At 40.5% G+C, this 22174-nt stretch overlaps 6 protein-coding genes across 6 annotated transcripts; 4 read left to right on the forward strand and 2 right to left on the reverse strand.

Annotated features, from left to right (window-relative positions):
• Positions 1-71: 71 nt before the first annotated feature.
• K452DRAFT_351784 (uncharacterized protein) lies at positions 72-2290 on the forward strand (the record flags this gene model as incomplete). The annotated part of the gene is made up of 5 exons (XM_033545741.1): positions 72-224; positions 276-1215; positions 1237-1245; positions 1408-2018; positions 2061-2290. The coding sequence occupies 5 exons, from the start codon at positions 72-74 to the stop codon at positions 2271-2273; spliced, it is 1926 nt and encodes a 641-aa protein (XP_033396238.1). The 3' UTR covers positions 2274-2290.
• Positions 2291-4108: 1818 nt separating this feature from the next.
• K452DRAFT_288606 (uncharacterized protein) lies at positions 4109-5338 on the forward strand. Its single transcript, XM_033540693.1, has 3 exons — positions 4109-4242; positions 4295-4345; positions 4519-5338. The coding sequence occupies exons 1-3, from the start codon at positions 4236-4238 to the stop codon at positions 5028-5030; spliced, it is 570 nt and encodes a 189-aa protein (XP_033396239.1). The 5' UTR covers positions 4109-4235; the 3' UTR covers positions 5031-5338.
• A 7056-nt stretch (positions 5339-12394) lies between these two features.
• On the reverse strand, positions 12395-15100 carry K452DRAFT_273117 (uncharacterized protein). The gene is made up of 3 exons (XM_033539128.1): positions 15075-15100; positions 14874-15023; positions 12395-14825 (listed from the first exon to the last, which is right to left on the reverse strand). The coding sequence occupies exons 1-3, from the start codon at positions 15090-15092 to the stop codon at positions 12486-12488; spliced, it is 2508 nt and encodes an 835-aa protein (XP_033396240.1). The 5' UTR covers positions 15093-15100; the 3' UTR covers positions 12395-12485.
• Positions 15101-15259: 159 nt separating this feature from the next.
• K452DRAFT_230459 (uncharacterized protein) lies at positions 15260-18165 on the forward strand (the record flags this gene model as incomplete). Its single annotated transcript, XM_033537096.1, has 3 exons — positions 15260-17545; positions 17608-17918; positions 17973-18165. 3 exons carry the CDS (start codon positions 15260-15262, stop codon positions 18163-18165), a joined length of 2790 nt encoding a protein of 929 aa, XP_033396241.1.
• Positions 18166-18273: 108 nt separating this feature from the next.
• Positions 18274-18959, reverse strand: K452DRAFT_319453 (uncharacterized protein). Its single transcript, XM_033544237.1, has 3 exons — positions 18763-18959; positions 18610-18712; positions 18274-18556 (listed from the first exon to the last, which is right to left on the reverse strand). Exons 1-3 carry the CDS (start codon positions 18907-18909, stop codon positions 18483-18485), a joined length of 324 nt encoding a protein of 107 aa, XP_033396242.1. The 5' UTR covers positions 18910-18959; the 3' UTR covers positions 18274-18482.
• Positions 18960-19107: 148 nt separating this feature from the next.
• Positions 19108-21583, forward strand: K452DRAFT_273127 (uncharacterized protein). The gene is made up of 5 exons (XM_033539129.1): positions 19108-19280; positions 19336-19873; positions 19926-20149; positions 20204-20340; positions 20392-21583. Exons 1-5 carry the CDS (start codon positions 19224-19226, stop codon positions 21323-21325), a joined length of 1890 nt encoding a protein of 629 aa, XP_033396243.1. The 5' UTR covers positions 19108-19223; the 3' UTR covers positions 21326-21583.
• Positions 21584-22174: the final 591 nt, after the last annotated feature.

Consider the following 22174-nt stretch of genomic DNA (forward strand, 5'->3'; position numbering starts at 1 on the left):
ATCCTTGGGCTGCCTTCTTTCGGAAGCCATCTTCGTCATAGGAGTATTTTTCCTTTCCTGTAGTGATATTCATGTCTCTTACGCTCGACCGGCTTCCCTTCGATGTTCTTTTCGCCATAGCCTCCTACGTGAGCTTAGAGGACGTAATACATCTAGGCCTCGTATGCAGGCAATTACGACAGCTCTTTTTGTATGAAAATACGCTGTGCAGACGGACCATTGAGGTAAGAGCACCACACCCTTGCACGTGCAGAATAGTCCCGCTGACAAGGTAGAACCATGCTCGCTTTACGCAAGAAGCACAACGGGCTGCCCAAGGCCAGTTGTCTTATCGCGAGGCATTACGCAGTGTGTATTCCCGGCGGAAAGCATTTGCTTCTGCGAAGCCAAACTCAGCCTGCGTCATTGGCTATGGCTCTTCCTTCATTTATCGACAAGGTGTCGTATGCTACATGTCTCAGGGCTTGATGCTCGTACGAAGCCTGCATGGTAGCACAACGCATAAGGCCATCGACATTTCTTCCGTCCGTGCCACCTTGTTCGGACCTGGTTCACCTCAGGCGGATTTTCAGCCCGAGGTTTCTCTGCTCCATTACAGTGACGACTTCGTGTCGATGCACTACGATTACACTGATTATCTTGACCACAGCTTCCTCATAGTCATCGACTTGCTAAGATGGAACCCAGCGACGGCCCAAGGTCTGATTAAGCGGCAACTTTCTTCCGCTAATAAGCTGTTTGTCCGGAACACATCGGCTTACCTATACTACGGAACCCACACTGGTACGGGAACCCACGGTCATCACGAGTGGAAGATACGAGGGATGCGTCTGCGTGAAGACCATTACATGCCGCCTAATATCCCCGCACTACAACTCGACGAATTTGTGGGCTCTGACGTCGGCTCGACTGTCGCCTTCGAAATCCACAATGGTTTCTTTTACGCCGTAAGCAACCAGACCTCGTTCGACGTGGAGGAGGTTGATTGGACCTCATTCTACCACTGTATCCGGTTTCCCTTGAACAATCCCGTCAAAGAGGCTTGCGAAATCAAGAAAGATGTCTATCGTCGTCAGCATAAGGAAGGCCCAATCAACGACTCGTGGACGGATCTTAGCTTACAGGTCGACGAAGCGACCAATTCGCTGAGGATTATCGAGGCCAGACGTGAATGGCTGGATGGCGGTAGCAAGCAACTTCGAACGTTCTACACCCGTAACATTCCGTTCCGGTCAGACGAATCTGGTCCGAGAGGGGATCCAGTCTTGTGGTCAGCCTCGCTCACCCCACCAAAGTCGGGTCCCAGACGTGCATGCGACACGGCTTTAGACATCGATGTCGACATGCTTGGCCCGCCACGCTCAGCGACGAATGCAGATGCCGGTGAGCGCTCTTCAATGGCAGCAGTTCCACTGCTACCTCTTCTGCCGCTGGATGATCCGCTTGCTCGCACCATTGGCTCGGGGAACAATCCGCATTATGCACCAGAACGCCCACGGCTGTACCGGCATACGCACCCCGAACACAGTCATTCTGATAACACTAGGATCTTTCCAGAATTTATCCTTTCCAAGACCAAATTCAAAGCCTATAATCACTCCTGTGGCGCATTCTTAGACCTCGTAGAAGACGCAAACTGTTGTTCCGGCGCGGGACTAGGAACTCCTTGCCTACGCTTGCGTATAGGATCACGAAGACCGGAGCCGGTAGAACCCGTACCCATAGAAGAAAAAAGGAAGGCTAAGGGCAAAGCAACCACTGGTTGTAGCAGCAGTAGCCCTGAAAACTTCATGCTCCATAACCCAAGCAATGCGTCACCTCTTCCTTCGGCCTCTCTCGATCCCCGCGATCGCTTCATGTATTCCCCGATCCGCCTGTGGCCACCACCATGTGCAGCTCCTCAGCTCAAGGCGCCCGACTGCGCGTCTCTGCTCCATAGAATCCTCAACGCGCCACTGCCGGCCACCACCACATCTTCGAAGGCATCCGCTTACGCGCCGCCTGCTGCTACTGAAATCGTCGCCGCGTCGGATGAGCGCAGCACTGTCTTTCTGAGGAAGCCGCGGTATGGTGACGGCGAGGGACCGATCTGTCTCGTGAGCTTCGATGCGGGCATTAATGCCGAGAAGCTTGCAGGAAGAATGGATCGGAATGGTGCCGAGGACATGGTTTTTAGTGGAATCATGGGGCAGAGTCCGATGAGAAAAGACAGTGCGGTTTCAGGATGTGGTGAGTCTCCTCCGGATGGGCCTGTTCTGGTGTGGAAGGGGTGATTGTGTAGTGAGGGGTTCAAACATCCAGGTGTATAATAAATATGTATGGCGCGGCGTAGGCCGGGCCTGGGTCCAGTGATGGGTCCCGTTCGCTTTAAGGTTTTATTTGAAATCAGAGTTAAATATGTAGCTTCTCTGTTCTTTTTCCAGACCTGGAGCTCTGGGGCAAGGCGGTTGCCCGCCTCCGGGTCGTAGGTCATCGGTGAGCCATTGGAAAACCAGCACCGGTAGAAAAGGGCAGTTACGGTATCAAGCCCAGGCCAGAGGTGTAGTGCCTTCAGTAGTAAGGACTAAGGATGGCTTTGGGTGTAGAGTGTCGGTGGCTCGTGCTGGTTGCACGGAGAAGCTGAAAGGTATCCCTGCTCCAGCTGTTTAAAGTCTTTACCTCGCGCCTCTGGGCAATATAGGGAACACTCCTACGCATAAAAGGAGAACAGGAAGGTCCATAAATTATTTGAAGCCGTTGTGGGGTGCAGAGCCGTGGTGGAATTTTTCGCCTATTCGCGATGACTTTCTCTTGTTTGTCCGTGTGAAATGTGTGTAGGCTCTTGAGAGTGCACGACGTCTTTGAGATACCAGACGCAAATGTACAATTAATATATACGTTCCCCCGCATGGTCGAAGCGAGCACAATGATCGAATAAATCAACTGAACGGAAGCCCAACGATTGGCTTATATACATATTAAATTCTGTGATTGCTAGCCAATTAGAGTTCATCCGGACACCAGGATTACCTAGCTCAAACGAACGGTGTCGCAGACTCGCAGCAAGAGAGATTGATCGGCGGCACGCGGGATGTGGGGTGTGGGGGTGCGGGTCCGGCGCCAGAATTGATCCACGCCGGTCCTGGCAGACTTCAGACTTCACCTTTAGTCTTGCATCTAACATTACACCACCGAAAAGATCAATGTTCTAGTTATGTTGCGACGAGAGGTATAAAAACTGACAGCATACCTTACGCTGTCGACTAAAGTCAGCCGCGGGCGCACTGTACATATGCCACTGAAAGTTCTGCATCGAACACTGGTTGCTAACACGCTGCAAAAAGGAACATTGAAAGAGCAGGGAATGATCTTGAAGGTTTCTGCTACGAAGATCTAATATACTACAGAAATCAAAACCTCCTTCACCTGTTACTACTTCGTTGATATTCAAAATGACCTTTTCCCCGGATACCCGAGACCAAGATGCATCTTTTCAGGATAGCAGTGCGCTGTGCCCGGCTTACAACAAGGGCCATGCAACTGGCGCTGACAAACTGTGTCAGTGCCGGCGTTAAGCAGTATTCACCAAGTTAGGAAACAAAGTAAGCTAATCAAGGGTTGAGCGAAGGTTGTGCTTAAAAACTAAACTGCCATTTGCTTTTGCATACAAGCTAGGACTAATGGCCTATATGTTCTAGCACTTTACAACACACCTTGATGCCGACTCATCTCGCCTGTGCTCGAATCCCGCTCGTACCGAGCAATTAATATTTGGAGGTCACCCATACTGATCGCAGTCGATCATTAGACCAGCGGCGGTCACCCAACTGATCGTAGTCGATTATTGGACCTGTGGAGGTTACCTATCTTTTTATCTATTTTCTTTTAATGCTTTAAGTATAATTATATTCTACTTTTTGTAGAGACTATACCGGTTTTAGTAATGTGCTTTCGGTATTTATCCTTAGCGACCTTCCTGCGCTTTCACCCTTTACCTTATACTTTTACCGCTTAGTCTAGCCTCCTCCGCTTTTAAGTTTTCCTCTCCCTCACTTTACGAAGCCTACTCTTCTAGCGCTGTTGCCTTACCACTCTCTCGCTTCAATCACTGTCAACCGCCGCTATGGATAAGCATGTCCGCCCTCCAGGTATATCTGCTTTATCAACTCTGCTTATAGTGCTTTGGTCTTTGCGCGTGGAACACAATTACACTCACATGGAGCATTTCAGACAAATGTGCAACAACACGCGACATCATGAAAGGTACATGTCTTTCCGCCAGTTGCTTCTTCCTGGTTGATGCTAAATTCACCAGTTGAACAAACTTCATCCACCGCATTCCCTAACACACGTCCGGGATCCGAAGGTACGTTTACAGGCTCTTCCTGCTCAACGGAGACCATGGCCTAGCATTGTCAAGAAAACAACTTTGCTTTATGCATTTCTGAGAGCTTTCAAATACATGCGAGCGCATTTGATCAACACAGGGCATTGGTCCTGAGGCAGGACTTTATATCAAATAGCTAACAAATTTATCAGCCATCCAATACCCCATCGCACCAATTGCCGCTCCGCTTGCTCAACCACCTGCACCTATTGCCCCTATGGCGGGGGAAAGCCAATCGGCACATCCAACCCCACCTGTTGTTCAAGTCTTCATGCAGCCGCCTGTCAACGTCGGCACGATGATACCTGATCAAGGCATCCAACCTACGACAATTCCCTGGGCCTTGGGTTTGGCTCTACAAAGTGCGCGTCACGAAGTTGAGTATCGTGATAACCAAATTAGAGCCCAAAGTGCTCACGTTGGTGCTATAACACGTCGCAATCAAGACTTGGAGCATCAGCTGCAGCAAGCAACCGAAAACCTCACGAGCATTCAAGCTGAATTGAAGGATATTGAGGCGAGTAAAGAGCAGGCAGACGAAGTCAGAAAGAATTTCATGTTTGAGATTTCGAACCTGAAAGAAGAGGAAATGATCTTGCGGGATCAGTGTAGAGAGACTACGCTATGCTTGAGAAGAGAAGCGAGACGCAGGAACGCACGATAAAGGAGCTCAAAGCTAAGCTTGAAAAAGAGGAAGAGCGCTCCTTTGACTTTCACATTGTGTTAGAAGAGGAAAAAAAGAAGAGAAGGCTTGCTGAGGCAGAGACACGTCGGTTCAAGGCACAGCAAAACACAATGCCAAACAGCATACACGGAAAGCATAAGAGGAAGTGCTCGGATTCTAGTCCACATATGCAACCCAGGCGACTTTGTTGCAAGCGCTGTGCTGGACTACCTGGCGTTCGTTGTGATGGGAAGACATCCTGTACTCGATGCATCGCTGACAAAAAGGCATGTCGCTACTGGAGAGGCGGAGAGTATGCCGCTATGGGTTGTTGCTCGAAACATAACTGCAACGGTATTCACAATGAGAGTGGATACACCACATCGTAGTTAATGCGAGGACTGTTCGGATACCTGTAAAGATAAAAATAAAGCGGCTATTTACTGAGATAAACATATTTTATCAAGTATTTTTTTAAGATACACACACTACTTCTAAGATACATATATTTAAACGGCTATTTACTAAGATATATATATTTAAAAAGATACTCTAAGATACATATATCCGTTTATTAAAGCATATTATAAAAAATGTATATCTTAGAAACTAAATTAAAAATATATATTAAAGTATTTTAGAAGTTATTTTCTAAGTATGATATATATATCTTTAAATTCGAATATATATATATCTTAGAAATAAATATCGAAAAATTGTGTATCTAAGAAATATATTTTAGAAAATTGTATATCTTAGAAATATTGTTTAGAAAATTATGTATCTTAGAAATATTGTTCAGAAAATTATATATCTTAGAAATATTTTTTAAAAAAATATATTCTTAATAAATCGAACATATTCTTTAGAAAAAATTGAATATATTCTTTAAAAAAAATTATATCCTTAAAAGCGAATAAACTCCTAAAAATAATTAAAAAAAACTAATAACTATTTATAGAAAATCGAGAACATTTTTAAAAAAAAATATTCTTAAAAAAACGAATATATTCTAAATAAAAATATATATATTGTGTTTTATTTAGTTATTTTTTAAGAATATATTTTAAAAAACTTTTTAGAATTTATTAAGAGTATATTTCAAAAAAAAATTTAAGAAATATTTGCTTTTTTAAGAATAGATTTTTTTAAGAATATATTCTATTTTTTTAAATAGTATATTTGCTTTTTTTTTAAGAATATTTGCTTTTTTAAGAATATATTTTTTTAAGAATATTTGCTTTTTTATAAGATTATATATTTTTTTAAGAATATATTCGATTTTTTTAAGAGTATATTTAATTTTTATTTAGAATATATTTGGTTTTTTAAGAGTATATTTATTATTTATAGCAATATATATATTTTTTAAAAAAAAGAAATATTACTGAGATACACAATTTGTTTTAAACTAATTTCTAAGATATATATATTTCTCGAATATATTTCTAAGATATACGCTTTTTTTCGCTACATTTCTAAGATATATATATTTTTTAGTTTTTTCTGAGATACATATGTTTTTGTAATATACTATAATATATTTATTTACAAGCGAAATAAGTAAAAAAGCATATATCTTAGAGAGACTTTTTCGATATATGTATCTTAGAAATATTATATGTATCTTAGAAATTATACGATAAAAAATATATATCTTAGTAAATAGCCGTAAATATTCATAAAAAATCGAATTTCTTATTAAAAAAAAAATACTCCTAAAAAATAAATTCTTTTAGAAATATATTCTTAAAAAATTGGATTTTTTTTTTTAAAAAAACGAATATATTCTAAATATAAAAATCTATAAATATTAGGATTACGCTATTATTATCTAATTTAATTAGTTTTAGATTCTTGAAACTTAGAATTTACGAAAACATTTAGCTTAATTAGGATCTATATTCTAGAACTTAAAATTACGCGAATAATTTTATAGTTTAATTAGAATTTAAATTCTAAAACTTAGAACTAGACGCCTAATATTTAGTTTAATTAGATAGGCGCCTAATATTAGGCTATAAATACTAGGAACTTTCTTTTTCTAATTTAAAAAATTAACTATAAAGCTATTTTTAATTAGAACCGAATTTTTAACTATAGAAGAGGTAAGAAAATAGGCCTTATTCTATATTAACTAGCGAGGATAATTATAGAGAATAAAATATAGTAATTTAAAAGTATTATACTATATTTACCGTAATCTAGTAGTAAATAGCGATCTATTTAAAATATATATCTTAAAAAAGAAAGGTATATTTTTAAATTTTTTTTTTAAAAAAAAAAGATATACTCTTATTTTCGCTTTTTTTTTAAGAAGATAAACTCCTATTTCTTTTTTTTAAGAAAATATACTAACGTTTATTAGATCTTTTTATTATTAAACGGCTTATAAATTATATATACCCTTAGTTTACCTACGAAAATTAGAGATATTCGAATTTAACTAAGTTTCTTACTTCCTATAGCTAGGAATTTATTATAGATAACCTAGTAATTCGCCTAGTATAAATTTAATTAAATAAGCGAATTTTATAATAAAAAAAAGGTTCTATATTACGTAGCTTAAAGTGCTAAAGATTTAATTTCTTCGAATATTTAGGGCGACTAAAAAGAAATAATTTAAAAAATTTAGGTACTATTTTTTATCAAAAGTTTATTTTTATTAAATATACTAACTATTTTAAGCCTTTTTTCTAATAAAAAACTCGAAGAACTATAAGGAAAAGAAGGAGGCCTTACTAAATTTAAAAGAAATTTAGAAATAAAAGACTTCTAGTAAGTTTTTTTTTAATAATTATTTAGAAATATAAATTCTTAATAATAAAAAAAAAGCGAAAACAAGAGTATATTCTCTTTTTTTTTTAAAAAAAAATATGAGTATATTCTCTTAAAAAAAAAGAAATAAGAATATATTTTCTTAAAAAAGCGAAAATACTAATATATAATAAATAGGTATATATTTCTTTCTCTAGATATATTTTTAGAGGTAGCTATCTTAAATTTACGCGAACATATTTTAATTAATACTATCTATATAAGAAATTAACTAGAAAATGCGTTTTACTATTTATTAATAGTAATAATATTAGATTCTGATAATAATATTATTTTAATCTATTTTAGAATCGTTATAGGTACTAAAAATAAAGAAAGTTAGGTTTAATTCCTTTACTTTTTAGAAAATTATTTTAGTTCTACTAAAAAGCGAATTTTCTCCTATAAAAATTAACTAGTTATACTAAATTCTAGTAAAATTACTATTATTTTAGATTAAGGAAAAAGACTAGTTCCTATAGTAGCCGAAATTTACCTATATACTTAGTATTATTTTTACTAGTAGTATATTACTAAAAAAAAAAAAAATATTACTACTAGTTTTAGTAGTAAAATTACTACCCTTTTTTATAATATAAGTTTTTTTTCTAAGAGAGATACAAATTAAAAAAAAGCTTTACTATAAAACTATTTAATAAGAATTTAATAGAATTTTTTCGTAAATTACGTAAATCGACCTCTTAGCTATAGACTATATTCGCGAAATTCTTATTATTCTCTATAGAGCGATCTCTGCCTATTCTATATAACAAATCGAATTTATTTATATTATATAGAAAAATAGTAAGATTAAATCTATATAGTATTTTCTATAAATTTAAGATTTACTAATTATACCTAGTAAAAATTTAGTATTAAATTATATATAGTAAGTCTTTTTTTACTAAGAAGTTATACTCCTCCTATTTTCGCTTTTTTATAAAGAAAATATACTAATTTATCTAATAGTATTAATACTAGATAGTCTCTATTTCTAATAGAGAAAAGTAAATTAGGCTTATTTCTTTAAAAAAATTTATAATTTCTTTAAAAAAAATTATAATTTCTTATAAATATTCTTAAAAAAGAATATTCTTATAAAGATTTTATAGAATATAAGCTTCCCTATTAATATACTTACGCTCTAGCTACGACTTTAAGACTAGATTCTAAAGATTTAATTAATTTTAGCTAGAAAATCGATTCCTATAGGTTAATTTATTACCCTAAAAGATTTCTTTCTCTAGTACTACTTAATTAGCTAGAATCTAACGATACGCAGCTAAAAAAAAATAGTACTAGAAAGAGAAAGCTAGGGCGACATCCTACCAAACGCCTATAAAAAGAAATAGTAGCTAGTCGCTATAATCGCCTAGCTAAAAGGTAACGCTAAAAACTTTTAATTAGTATAGAATTAAACTTAAATGATCGAATTTTAGGAGAATAAGAAAATAAAATTTAAGTTTTTCTAAAGAAAATTCGAATTCTTTAGAAAATTTAGAAGAATTTTAAGGTTTCTCTAGAAACCCGGCTATCAAGAATTAGCCTAATTTCTAAGTTATAACGCTTTACTAGCTTTTATTTAGATCATAGTTATAGGAAGAAGAAGAAGAGATTATTTCTATATAATTCTACTTTTAGGCGTTTAGGTATTTTATTTAATAATTTTCTTTAAATATATTTTATTTTTTTTAAGCTTTATTAAGAGTATATTTCAGATTTTTCTTTAGAATATATTTAAGAAATCTTTATAATTTATTAAGAGTATATTTCGATTTATTTTTAAGAATATATTTCGATTTTTTTTAAGAATATATTAAGAGTATCTTCTAACTTTTTTAAAAGATAAGTTCAATTTTTTTTTAGAGTATATTTAGTTTTTTTAGTAATATAATTTCTTAAAAGAAAATTAATAAGATGTATATTTCTTAAAAAGTATTTTTAAGATATATAAATTTTACAAGATAAATTTTTTAGTATATACGTAATTTGGAGATATAGTTTTCTAAAAATAAAATATTTTAAAATACGGCTATTTACTAAGATATATAATTTTTTCGTATGAATTCTAAAATATATATAGTATTTTTAAGATATATAAATATAAATATCTTAGAAATATATTTAAAATATATATATATTTTATAAATAATTATCGAGAAAATATATATCTTAAAAATATTTTTCTAGAAAATATATTCTTAATAAATCGAATTTAATCTTAAATATACATATTCTTAATAAGTCGAATATAATCTTTTAAAAAATATATTCTTAAAAAAAACGAATATCCTCCTAAAAAAAAAAAAAACTAAAATAATTAAAAAAAAATAGTGTATTTCGATTTTATCTTAGAATATATTCGGTTTTTTAAGAGTATATTTTAATTTTTTCTTTAAAATATACTTAGTTTTAATTTAAGAGTATGTTTATCTTTTTTTAGTAATATATTTTATTTAAAATATTTTCTAAGATATTAATTTTTTTTAATATAACTTCTATGATATATATATTCTCTCGAATATATTTCTAAGATATACGGTTTTTCAAGATATATTTTTAAGATATATATATTTTTTATAATATACTATAATATATTTATTTATAAGCGAAATATAAAAATATAAATATCTTAGAGAGACTTTTTAAGTATACTTATCTTAGAAATATTATATATAGCTTAGAAAATATTTAAATATATATATCTTAGTAAATAGTTTTTTTTTTCTCTAGTCTTTTATACTTTTAATTATATCTTGCTTATTTACTAATTTTTATCATATATATTCTTTTTTAATCTTTTTTCCTCTAACCTCTATTAAGCTATTTTTTTTTAATATATATATTAGATTTTATAAAATATTTATCGGCTATTTAATAAGATATATATATATTTACTTAAAAAAGTTCTAAGATATATATATAAAAATTGAACTTAAAAATAATATATATATCTTAGAATTTTTTTTAAAAAAATATTATTTTTCTAAGAATATGTTTCGCTTTTCTTAAAAGTAAATTCTTAAGAAAAGAATTTATTTCGCTTTTTTTCTAAAAAGAAAAATACTCTTAAAAAATATTTCTAAAAAAATTCCCAAATTATTTATTCTTAAAAAAAGCGAAATATACTCTTTAAAAAAAATTCTTTAAAAACATATTCTTAAAAAATATGTTCTTAAAAAAGTTTAATAACATACTCTTTAAAAGATATATTCTTAGGAAATATATCGGCTATTTACCGTGATATATTGTTTTTCATAAAATTTCTGAGATACAAATAGTATTTCTAATATATATAAATATGTTTATCTTAAAGTTTTGCGCTTTATATATAATATTTTATTACTAAAAATATGTATCCTAGAAATGTATTTAAAAAATATATGTATTTCAGAAAAATTAAATTCGAAAATATTTCCAAGAAAAATATTCTTAAAAAAAACGAGTATATTCTAAATAAAAAATATATATATTGTGTTCTATTTAGTTATTTTTTTTAAGAATATATTTTGATTTTTTTTTTTAGAATTTATTAAGAGTATATTTCGATTTTTTTTAATAATATATTTTTGCTTTTTTAAGAGTATATTTACTTTTTTAAGAATATTTTTTTTTTTAAGAATATATTTTATTTTTTAAGAGTATGTTTAATTTTTATTTAGAATATATTTGGTTTTTAAGAGTATATTTATTATTTGTAACAATAAATTCTTTTTAAAAAAAAGTATTCCCAAGATACACATATTTCTCGAATATATTTTTAAGATACATATATTTTCTTAAAGAGATTTCTAAGATACACATGTTTTTGTAATATACTATAATATATTTATTTACAAGCGAAATATGTAAAGAAGCATATATCTTAGAGAAAAAGTTTCGATATGTATATCTTAGAAATATTATATATATCTTAGAAATTATACGATAAAAAATATATATCTTAGTAAATAGCCGAAAATATATTCACAAAAAATTAAATTATATTCTTAAGAAAAAAGTATGTATACATTCGAATTTAATTTCTAAGATATATTTATTTTTTAAAAAAATACTTCTGAGATACATATTTTTTATAATAAATTACTATATATATTGCGAAAAATTCCAAGATATATATATATATATATCTTAGAAAATACTCGAAAAATATTATATATCCTAGTAAATAGCCGAATATTTATATATTTCTAACTCTAAATAAAGTAAACTTAACTACTTACTATAAAATAGCTAATATATATATTCTTTATAGTATATTTTATTAAAATAGCTACTTACTAAGATATATATATATTTCTAAGATAAATATTTCTAAAAAGTCTCTCTAAGGTATACATATTTTTATATATTTTTATATACTGTAGTATGTTATAGTATATTACAAGAATATATATTTTAGAAATTAAATTAAAAAAATTTATATATCTTAGAGATTATTTTCTAAGAATTTTTTAATTTTTTTTTTTAAAAAAAAAGAAAAAAATTAACTTTTAGTATACATTCGTAATAAAAAATATCTTAGTATTAGAGAGAAAAATGAAGTTCCAGTATAGATCTTAGAAACATGCCGTTTTAAGTAAACACCTAACTCCTTGATATGCATACGTGGTACTACCTCTATGCTATGCTACACACCTATTTCTTCTTCTTCGCGAGCCTCTTGTCTGCCCGGACATCCTTCTTCAGCCTTGCATCAACCATCTTATACTTACCCTTCGTACCCTTCGGTCTACCTGAAATACCTCTGTTACCACCACGCGCAACCACTACCGCAACCTTCTTCTTCGGCTTCTTCTTCGCTGCCTTGCTCATCAACTTCGCAATGGACTGCGCCTTTTCCTTCTCCGTCATGCCTTCCTCATCCGCTAGCAGCGCCGACTTCTTCTTCAACTTCTCCAGCCTTTGTGCCGCCTTGAACTTCTTACGCGCCTTCGCCTCCTGTACCTTCTTGATAGGACGGGCGTTGAGTGCGCGCTGCTTTTCCTTGATCGCTGCGGCGGCAGCAGCAGTTATAGGCCGTTGGAGTTTGCTGTGCTTGTTCTCGTCATCCAGGAACCATTCCGGCAAGCCGTCAGTGTCGCGGTGTGAGTAGCGGTGGAAGCTATCATCAAGCAACTCGCCTTTCGTCTTCTTTCCAGTAGCGAGCTGTTGCGCAAGAGTCATGGCTTCGGCCGTGATAATGTCAATGTCCGGGCGTCCGTCCTTCATGGGAACGTCGTCATGATCCCACTGGGATTCGTCGCGCTTGACGGCCTCGAACTTGTTGTTGTCTTTCTCATCTTCCGACGACCATTCATCTTCATTGTCCGCGGTGGAGACCTTGGCTTGTTGTTTCTTCTCAGCCTTTGCTCCCTTCTCCTTCTTCAACGCGGCATTCGGTTCAGGAGATGGCGCTGAAGACCCATCCATGTCGATGCCACTGTCCTCATCGGCGTCCCCATCCAACCCATCAATGCCCTTGAAGATGTCTTGATCAAAAAACATCGCGGCCCGCTTCGTTAAGCCATCCGCGGTCTTTCCATCCTTCGCGAGGTCCGTGACCAGGGACTTCGGACTGTCCTCATCTTCGTCCGAAGACAAGTCGCTGTCTTGGTCTTCCATAACCTCGTCCTCATCGCTGCTCTCCGCTTCCTTGTCAGAAAAGCCCTCCCATTCGCCATCCTCGTGCTCTTTTCGCGCCTTTTTCGCCCGGTACTTTGCATCGGCCGCAGATTTGCGTTCCTGGTAACTCTCATACATGCCATCCAGCTCCCTTTCCAGAGCATCCTCTTCAGGATCACTGTCCTCATCCTCCTCTTCGTATCCCTCTTTGGGCTTCTGCTCAACAATTGTGTGCATCTTGCCCTTTGCGATCTTGTTGAGCGCACCGGCCTTATCCACAGTCTTAAGCGCAAACATAGCATCCTCACCATTTGGCCCCTGTTGTTCCATGCCTATTTCCATGGGTGTGGTCATATGCATTTGCATGCGAACGATTTCCTTTTGCTTGCGCTCATTCTCCTTCCGTCTCTCCTTCTTCTTCTTCGAGTCTTCTTGCTCTTTCAACTTTTGCATCTCTTCCTGTATTTGCATTTCCTCGTCCATTGGCTCAATCTCAGCAACTTCCTCATCCTGTTCAGCTTCTTTGGCCTTTTTCTGTTTAGACGAGAATCCGAAGATTTCGCGCACTCGCAGACGCCACCTGAGTAAACGCTTGAAGTCTGCTCGGCCCAAAACTTTTAGATCTGCGCAGCAGTCTCTGACCTCCTGTGTAGTCTCGGGAAGCTTGTCAATGGTGGATTGTGCAATATCACCATTTGGCTTTTGCTCAAAGCTGAGTTTGTTTAAGCTGCCAAGCATCGCGATGGGATCTGCAGTTTGGATGAATTCGCTGACTGGGGCCTCATGGAACTGGGTCCAGTCGCCCTCCTCATAACCCTCACGCTTTCTCTTCTTAACTTCGGGGTTGAAGACCTTAGCTTCGTTATTTGGCGTGGGAGCAGCGAGCTCGGCGAAGACGAAACGTGCATCGAGAAATTTGGGATCGAGGCGTTTCGGGGCCTTGTAACCGCGGCAGACAACAAAGATTTCTGCAGATACGTTACGGGACGAGGGAGGTTTAGTCGCCTCAACCTTGGTGAAGAGTTGGTTGAATACCCAGAGCAGGGAATTGTAATCCTTGGACCTGAAGATCTTCGTGACAAAATTGCCGCCTTCGCGCAGGAAGTCCGTAGCTAAGCGCAAAGACTGCAGGACCAATTCGGCTTGCGTGAAGGCATCTTGCACCCAGGCCGTACCGACGTTGGGCGCACCGTCATGCAGAACCGTGTCCGCCTTCCACGTCTTCAGATGTTGCCGGAGGGTCGCACGGCATTTGTCGGTAGTGATATCGCTCTGAAAGGTGATACACCTAGGGATGGGCTTGATAGGAGCCAGATCTACACCGACGATGAGGCTGTTGGGAGGCATGACCTCGGCAGCGACTTGACACCATGACTGCGCAAGTTAGCCGACGCGCAGACGACCAGGCAGGCTGCGACTTACTCCTGGCGCGGCGCAAAGATCAATCAAGACCTTGCTCTTCTCCAAGAAGTTGTACTTCTTGTTCAACTGGATGAGTTTGAAGGCGGCGCGGGCGCGGTAGCCCTTCTCCTTGGCGAGCTTGTACCATTTGTCAAGACGGCCCTTGCCGTGCTGCAGACGGGGTCAGCAATGTGCGCACGAGGGCGGAGGGGGGGGGCTCACCTTCTTTTGGATAGCCATGGCGGATGGTGGATGGTTGCTCAAGCCGTACGGGCGCGCGACAAAAAGTCGAAATGTTCGCGGCTGACCGCCTTCACGTGCCGGCAAATATTAGCACCGTGGCACCAGGGGCCGCACACCGCCCGCGGCCTATGACGCCCCACGCGCGCCGCCAGCTGCCAACATCCATGCCGGCCAACTTCAAGCGGCGCTTCAGTCTTTTGGATCGCTTTCACGATCACCTCCACATGGGGCCCCGCAAGAAGAACAAGCCGAATCCCCAGGCGCCGCCCGCTCAAAACGCCCAAGCTCTCGAAGACCCAAGCCAGCCGTCACCCGAGGCGGTAGGGGCGTCGGAATCCGCGCAGCCACAGGGCGAAGCGGCCAAGCCTGATGAAAGCAGAAATACCCAGTCTGGTGGCCCGCGCAAGGGCTCTGCTACAAGGAAGAGTTGGTACAGCGGGGGGAGCTGGAAAGCAAAGGCCTCGCCTATAGCCCAGGTCGCGAAAGAAAGTATATCCTCGGCTGCGGGTGGCATTACTTCCGATACCTCTAGCCAAGCGAGCAAACAAGACGCAACGCCCGGCATTCCGGCCAAACTGCTGCCAGGCGGAATGAGACGGTCAAGCAAGAGTACCGCATTGGCAGCCTCGACCACAACGGTAAACGCAACCTCCTCCCACGCCAACGACTCGAAGACCAGTCTGGTATCAGACACGAAGAAAGCCGTCAAAGAGGGAGAGGCCGATCCACCTCTGCCACCAGACCCGGTGGGTAATGATGCCAAGCCGACTGCAACTGTCAAAGAAGACATAACTCGAGAAACCGAAGGGCCAAAGCCGGAGAATAAAGAGGTCAAGCCTGCGTCGGGTTCATTACGTGGCTGGTACGGATGGTGGTCCAGACCTGAAAATTATCAGACGGAAAGCAATGATGCCAAGACACCGGACAACCAGGTATCGGCAGACACAGAGGGAGCACAGCAAGTTCCTCTCCCTGAGGATACGCCTATGGAAGAGGCTCCTGGACCTGATAGCGGACCAGGCGAGAGTGGTGAAATGCAGACAGGTCCTGATCCAAATCAATCTATGGAGAATGGAGTCCCAACACAAGATGATGGCAGTCAACAAGGCATGGTGAGCAAAGGTTGGTTTTGGATATGGAGTGCAGCGCAAAACGCACGATCAACAGCTGCCGCCATGGCAGGAGCCAGACAGGAGCCCAATGCTACTACTGCTGAAGAGACTGACACTTCGGAGAATGCGGCGGGCACAGAGCCACGAGATATTCCGAAAGCGACCTCACAAGAAGTCACGCAAGAAGACCCATCGGACAATGCTCAGAATGCCGCGCAAACAAGCGAAGCTGAGCCCCAACAAATTCCAAAGAAATCTACAGGGTGGGCCTTCTGGTCGCGGGCTCAGGCCAAAGACGATAGCGCATCTGAGGCGGGCTCGACTCACAAACAAGTCGGCGAACTTGCTGTGGCCGACACGCCTTCAGCATCCCATCCCGAGGCAGCACAGTTTAACGAACACGAGGAAGAGCAAGCGAAGGAGCAGACCAAAGCGCCCGTGAGGGCATTGTCACTGCGTGGACGTCGGGGTAAAGGTCCAAATGCTGACGGCAAGCCAACCACGCCAGTAAAGACTACACCATCGCACAGCCCTGCCCGGAGTGCTACTGAGGCCGCTAAAGTTGGGGAGACTGCTCCTGTGACTCCAGCAACACCAACAACTTCCAAACAAGCCCAGAAATCCCAGGCAAATCCGAACTTAATCTTACCCGAGTTTCGTAGCACATATTCCCTTTCACAAATGCCTTCCTACTGGGATAAGGTTCGACGCTATTTCCTTGGGGCCGGTGAACCGGAATCGCCACATCTTCATATTGAGAGAGAGCCTGCACGTATACAAAAAGCTCTAGCAATCGGCGTCCACGGCTATTTTCCTGCGCCTCTAATACAGAAAGTCCTTGGTCAACCTACAGGCACGTCCATACGCTTCGCTAATGCCGCGGCAACAGCTTTAAGAAGCTGGACTGAATCTCACGGTTATTCATGTGAAGTGGAAAAAGTCGCCCTCGAGGGCGAGGGATTCGTCTCTGATCGAGTTGACACATTGTGGAAGTTGCTGCTGAATTGGATCGAACATATCAGAAACGCAGATGTCATCCTCGTAGCATGCCATTCTCAGGGCGTACCGGTGGCAATCATGTTGGTCGCAAAATTGATCCAATTCGGGTGTGTAAATACGACAAAAATTGGAGTATGCGCCATGGCAGGAGTCAATCTGGGCCCGTTCCCAGAGTACAAGAGTAGGTTTTTCGGCGGAAGTGCTGGTGAGCTATTCGAGTTTTCCAGACCAAATAGCGTCGTTAGCCAGAAATACCAGGGCGCGCTAAGGGTTGTGTTGAGTTATGGCGTCAAGATTTTGTATGTTGGTAGCATCGACGACCAGCTGGTATCTCTAGAGGTATGTTTACCCTGTTCCTGGTTTGGCACCTGCTTTGGCAGCTGACGGAACATTGCCTGCAGTCTTCGACTTTCTCCAACATTTCCCATCCATACATCTACCGCTCCGTCTTTGTCGATGGCCGCATTCATGCGCCAGATTTCATAACGCACCTCGTCGGCTTCGCGCTTAAGTTACGGAACCTCGGCCTTCCCGACCATGGCCTGATCCGTGAACTATCGCCTGCGCTCGCAGGCTCTCTCTATTCCGGTGAGGGACACAGTAGGATTTATGACGATCCGAATGTGTACACACTGGCCGTGCAACATACACTTGAGACAACAAGCCTACCATATGCACTGAATCCGCCGTTACACATCAAAGACTTTGAAGGGTATGTTATCACGCTAGCTCGACCCGAAGCGACACAGTACTAATGAGATAATAGTGTTGGTACCGTGGGCAGCAATCCATTTTTCCTGCCATGGGCTATGCGTGGTCTACTGGAAGAGGACTTTGTCCGGAAGGAGCTGAGCGCTGAGGTTGAGGGGCTGTTGAATTTGTTCGAGGATTGGAAACCGAATACAAAGCCACTCAAAGATATACGCTTCAGGTTGGAGGCAGTACGGAGCAAACTTTGATCAGGATACTTTCCGATCGCCTATCGGTGTTTTGAGCGAAATCATCACCATTTCAATGTGGGTGGCGTTGGTACATAGGATAAGGAATGGGTCGGCGCTGGGTTTATGGTTGACTGGTATGGGATATGGGTTTCATTTTCTTATGGACCTTAAATACGCCTAGATTATGCCTTGTACAAGAATATCAACCTTTTCAGAGGGTGCTGGAATTGTCTGGCAGGGCGTTCTCTAATTGCTGTTTGCGATTTCATAGCATTGTTTCAGCTCGAGTTCCTTCACTCAGTGGAGCCGGTACTCCGTGCTCGAAAGTTCAGGCCTCATTCCTCGCTACCGTAGAAGATCTCTTTGTAGCGGTGTGTTGCGTCAACGACCGCCTCCGCAGCCTTGAAATCTAGGTGAGTCAGAGTTAGAGCGGATAGCCAGTAGAAAGGTGACTGGATTTACCGATTCCTTGGCCAAAGTCGGTCGAGGTGAGCACCTTGACGCTTAGATCATTGTTGACCTTGCCAATGACCTCGACAGCATTGTTGGGTACGAGGTGGGCGTCCTTTAGTTGGATGAGCTCGGAGTCAGGACAGAGGCGCAGTTGAGGCTTACCCGGTTAAGGTGGAGAGTGATTGATCCACCAGCATCAATGGTTGCCTGCTCGCCACGCAGCTGAGCCACCTTGCCCAGGATACGGACAGTCTGGTGAGTGAAGTTTTCGAGGTAGGGCGCAGTGATGCGCGGAGTCGTTTCTGCCATGGCGAACGGGTGGTTGTGTTGCAATGGGAGTCGGAGAGTTTTGAGAGCTTTGGTCTGCAGAGGACGCGTTGACGCGACGCGCGAGCATGTGACGGTTCGGGCCGTGAGTCAACGGGCGCGGTGGCGAAGTCGTAGATGACGCATCACTAGACCGCTATCGATACCTCCCTAGCTAAATTGCTCGAGCTCCCCGCCTTTAAGCTCCCATAAGACCAGCACTGCTCCCATTCGTTCAATGACAGCACATACTGACAATTCCATGGACTTTGCCTGGTCTGTTCTCATTTCTACGAGGATAATACGATTGCTACGGAATGCCTACCACACGGCCTGAGAGGCCCACCGCCCAGGACAGGCGCCGCGGCGAGTCTGTACGTTTCCGTCTTGTGTATATGTTCATGCGACGCGCTCGCTGACCCGTTCCAGGCCCTCAGCGATTTTGCTGAATACGTCCAGAAGCAACAAGGCAAGCGCCGTCCCGCAACCGACCAGGACTCCGCCTATGGCACTGCCACGCCATCTGTGGTCACCGAGGAGCACGACGAGCTCGACATCATCGATCAGCTAGGTCTGGCCGATGAGACTCAAAGCATCAAGCTAAGACACATTCTTCTCGATGCGTCTGTTGACGCCGACGAAAGCGCCACACTCTTGACGAACTATATTAACGGCCGCTTGATCGAAGGCCACGGCGAGGTACTCTTTGACCTTGGTCTTGAGGACAACGGGGATTCTATGGGCTTCAGTCGGGAGAATTGGGACTTTGCGCTGGAGCGGCTGAAGAAGGCGGCGGCAGTTGCCAATGCCGACTGTAGGCTGCTAATGACGAGAAATGTCGATGGTGAAGTAGAAGTCGGACCGGCAAATTCAAAGGATACGAGCGTGTCTGGGAAGCTCATCGTAAGACGAAAGCCCGAGACGGTCGACGATGTCATCGAGACGCGCATTGCGGTCGTGGGCAATGGTACGGGTAACTTATCTCTTGGGTTTGGCGCTTTGCTAATACTTCGCAACAGTTGACGCAGGCAAGTCCACCATGCTTGGAGTCCTCGTTAAAGGCGGACTCGACGATGGCCGCGGTAAAATGCGCGTCAATCTTTTTCGACATAAGCATGAAATCGAGAGCGGACGGACCAGTTCCGTTGGCATGGAAATCATGGGTTTTGACAGCCACGGGGAGGTGGTTTCGTCCACGGTACCCGGCAGAAAACTCACTTGGGAAGAAATTGGTCGACGATCTGTACGGCATCTTACGGTCTACAATTTTTCTACTATTCTTTACTGACTAGATCAGGCCAAAGTTATCAGCTTCACCGACCTTGCGGGTCATGAACGGTATCTGAGAACTACGGTGTTTGGCATGCTCTCCAGCGAACCTAACTACTGCTTGCTAATGGTCGCTGCCAACAATGGACTTATTGGCATGAGCAAGTAAGCATTATTCCCCTCTTTAGGTCTGATCTTTCGCTCATAACACTGTAGGGAGCATCTTGGAATTGCCGTCGCGCTGAATGTTCCAATCATGGTTATCATTACGAAAATCGACATCTGTCCACCGAACATTCTTCAGGAAACCATCACTCAGCTTACCAAAATCCTCAAATCCCCAGGCGCCAGGAAGATACCAATCTTCATCAAGGATAGGGAGAGCTGCATTAACACTGCAACTCAATTCGTCAGTCGACGTATCTGCCCTATATTCCAAGTTTCCAACGTGACCGGCCAGTCCGTTGATCTTGTTCGAACATTCCTAAACATCATCCCACATCATGGTAACTATGATGCTGATGCGCCATTTGAGTTCCACGTCAACGATACGTTTTCTGTTCCTTTCGTGGGTACTGTCGTCTCTGGTGTCGTCAAAAGCGGCGTTTTACATGCTGGAGATACCGTACTTGTTGGTCCAGACTCTCTGGGACAATTCACTACTACCAAGGTTCGGTCCATCCAACGTAAGCGTATCGACGTTCCTGGATGTGCAGCCGGTCAATCCGCCAGCTTAGCGTTGAGGAACGTACGACGGAAGGATGTACGGAAAGGAATGGTCGTATTACCGCGTCCTGACCCAGCAGCGCCTCCGCCAAAGGTATACCGCGAATTTATCGCCGAGGTGTTGATCCTTTCCCACGCTACGACAATCAAGACGAAGTACCAGGCCATGCTTCATGTGGGACCGGTATCTCAAACTTGTGCCATCATCGATATTGATCGTTCATACATACGGACAGGCGATAGGGCAGTAGTTGCGTTCAGATTCGTGCAGAGACCTGAGTATATCACTCCTGGCGAGCGAATACTCTTCCGTGAAGGGCGAACCAAAGGTCTCGGTATTGTCAAAGCAGTCGGGTACGATCCGAAACATCCGCTCAATCCCGAAGCAGCGAACGAAGCTAGCGACAGCAATGGGAGAGCGTAAAACAGCGATACGTTTTGGCCTTTGAAGGGGACTGGAACTCAGGTTTGTATGGATGGCTTCTCAGCCTTGGCGGAGTTTACGCAAGGAGTTCTTGGAGCATTTCGTTCCGTTGGTTTTTGTATAGCGTTAGGCGCTCGATCCTTTTTTGCTGGTCTAGTTTTAAATTGTTCTCTTTGTCCTTGTTATTCTCGTTGTCAACTATCGTTCTCTGAATCGTAAAAGCTCTGTAGGTGAACTTCAGTTCATATAAGTGCGTGCGTGTTTATATGTTCATTCCTATATAAAAGTGCTAAAATGAATTTCGTAGTTGCAAATGCAATTGAGATGCGTGAATATTTTTAGACCTGATGGCATGATACCATTTAATATATAAGTCGGGACTAGAGTCAGCATTGTTAAAGATTATACAATGCCATATCGTTTGGGTAAAGTTTTAGGTGAATCATCTCTTTTACAACCTATATGCTTGTGTGAGGCCGTATGCTCAGGGCAATTACCACGTGGATGTGTTAAACAAAAGTCCATAAAAAAGCTATATCTTATGCAGGTGTTTATTGACACATTTGTTTATAGGTATTATTGTTTGCATGACCTTTATAGCTGCAGAATAGCCTATCAAATCCAACACAGCTAAAAAAAAAACATTCGCGGGACTTGTTTCCTTTTTCGAAGGAGCATCTTGCTCGGCGTTGAGTTTATCCTTGCCGGGGCCCTCACTACCTACTTCATACCAACGTCCTATCTACGAAATCATGCCTCACCACTATTTTATTCGAATACATACCGTGTACCGTAGCTCTGATCTTTGAGAATCGTAGTTCGAATCTTAGTAGGTTTGCGTTAGACTAT

Source organism: Aplosporella prunicola, assembly GCF_010093885.1.
Source record: "Aplosporella prunicola CBS 121167 unplaced genomic scaffold K452scaffold_16, whole genome shotgun sequence".
Taxonomy (NCBI): Eukaryota; Fungi; Ascomycota; class Dothideomycetes; order Botryosphaeriales; family Aplosporellaceae; genus Aplosporella; species Aplosporella prunicola.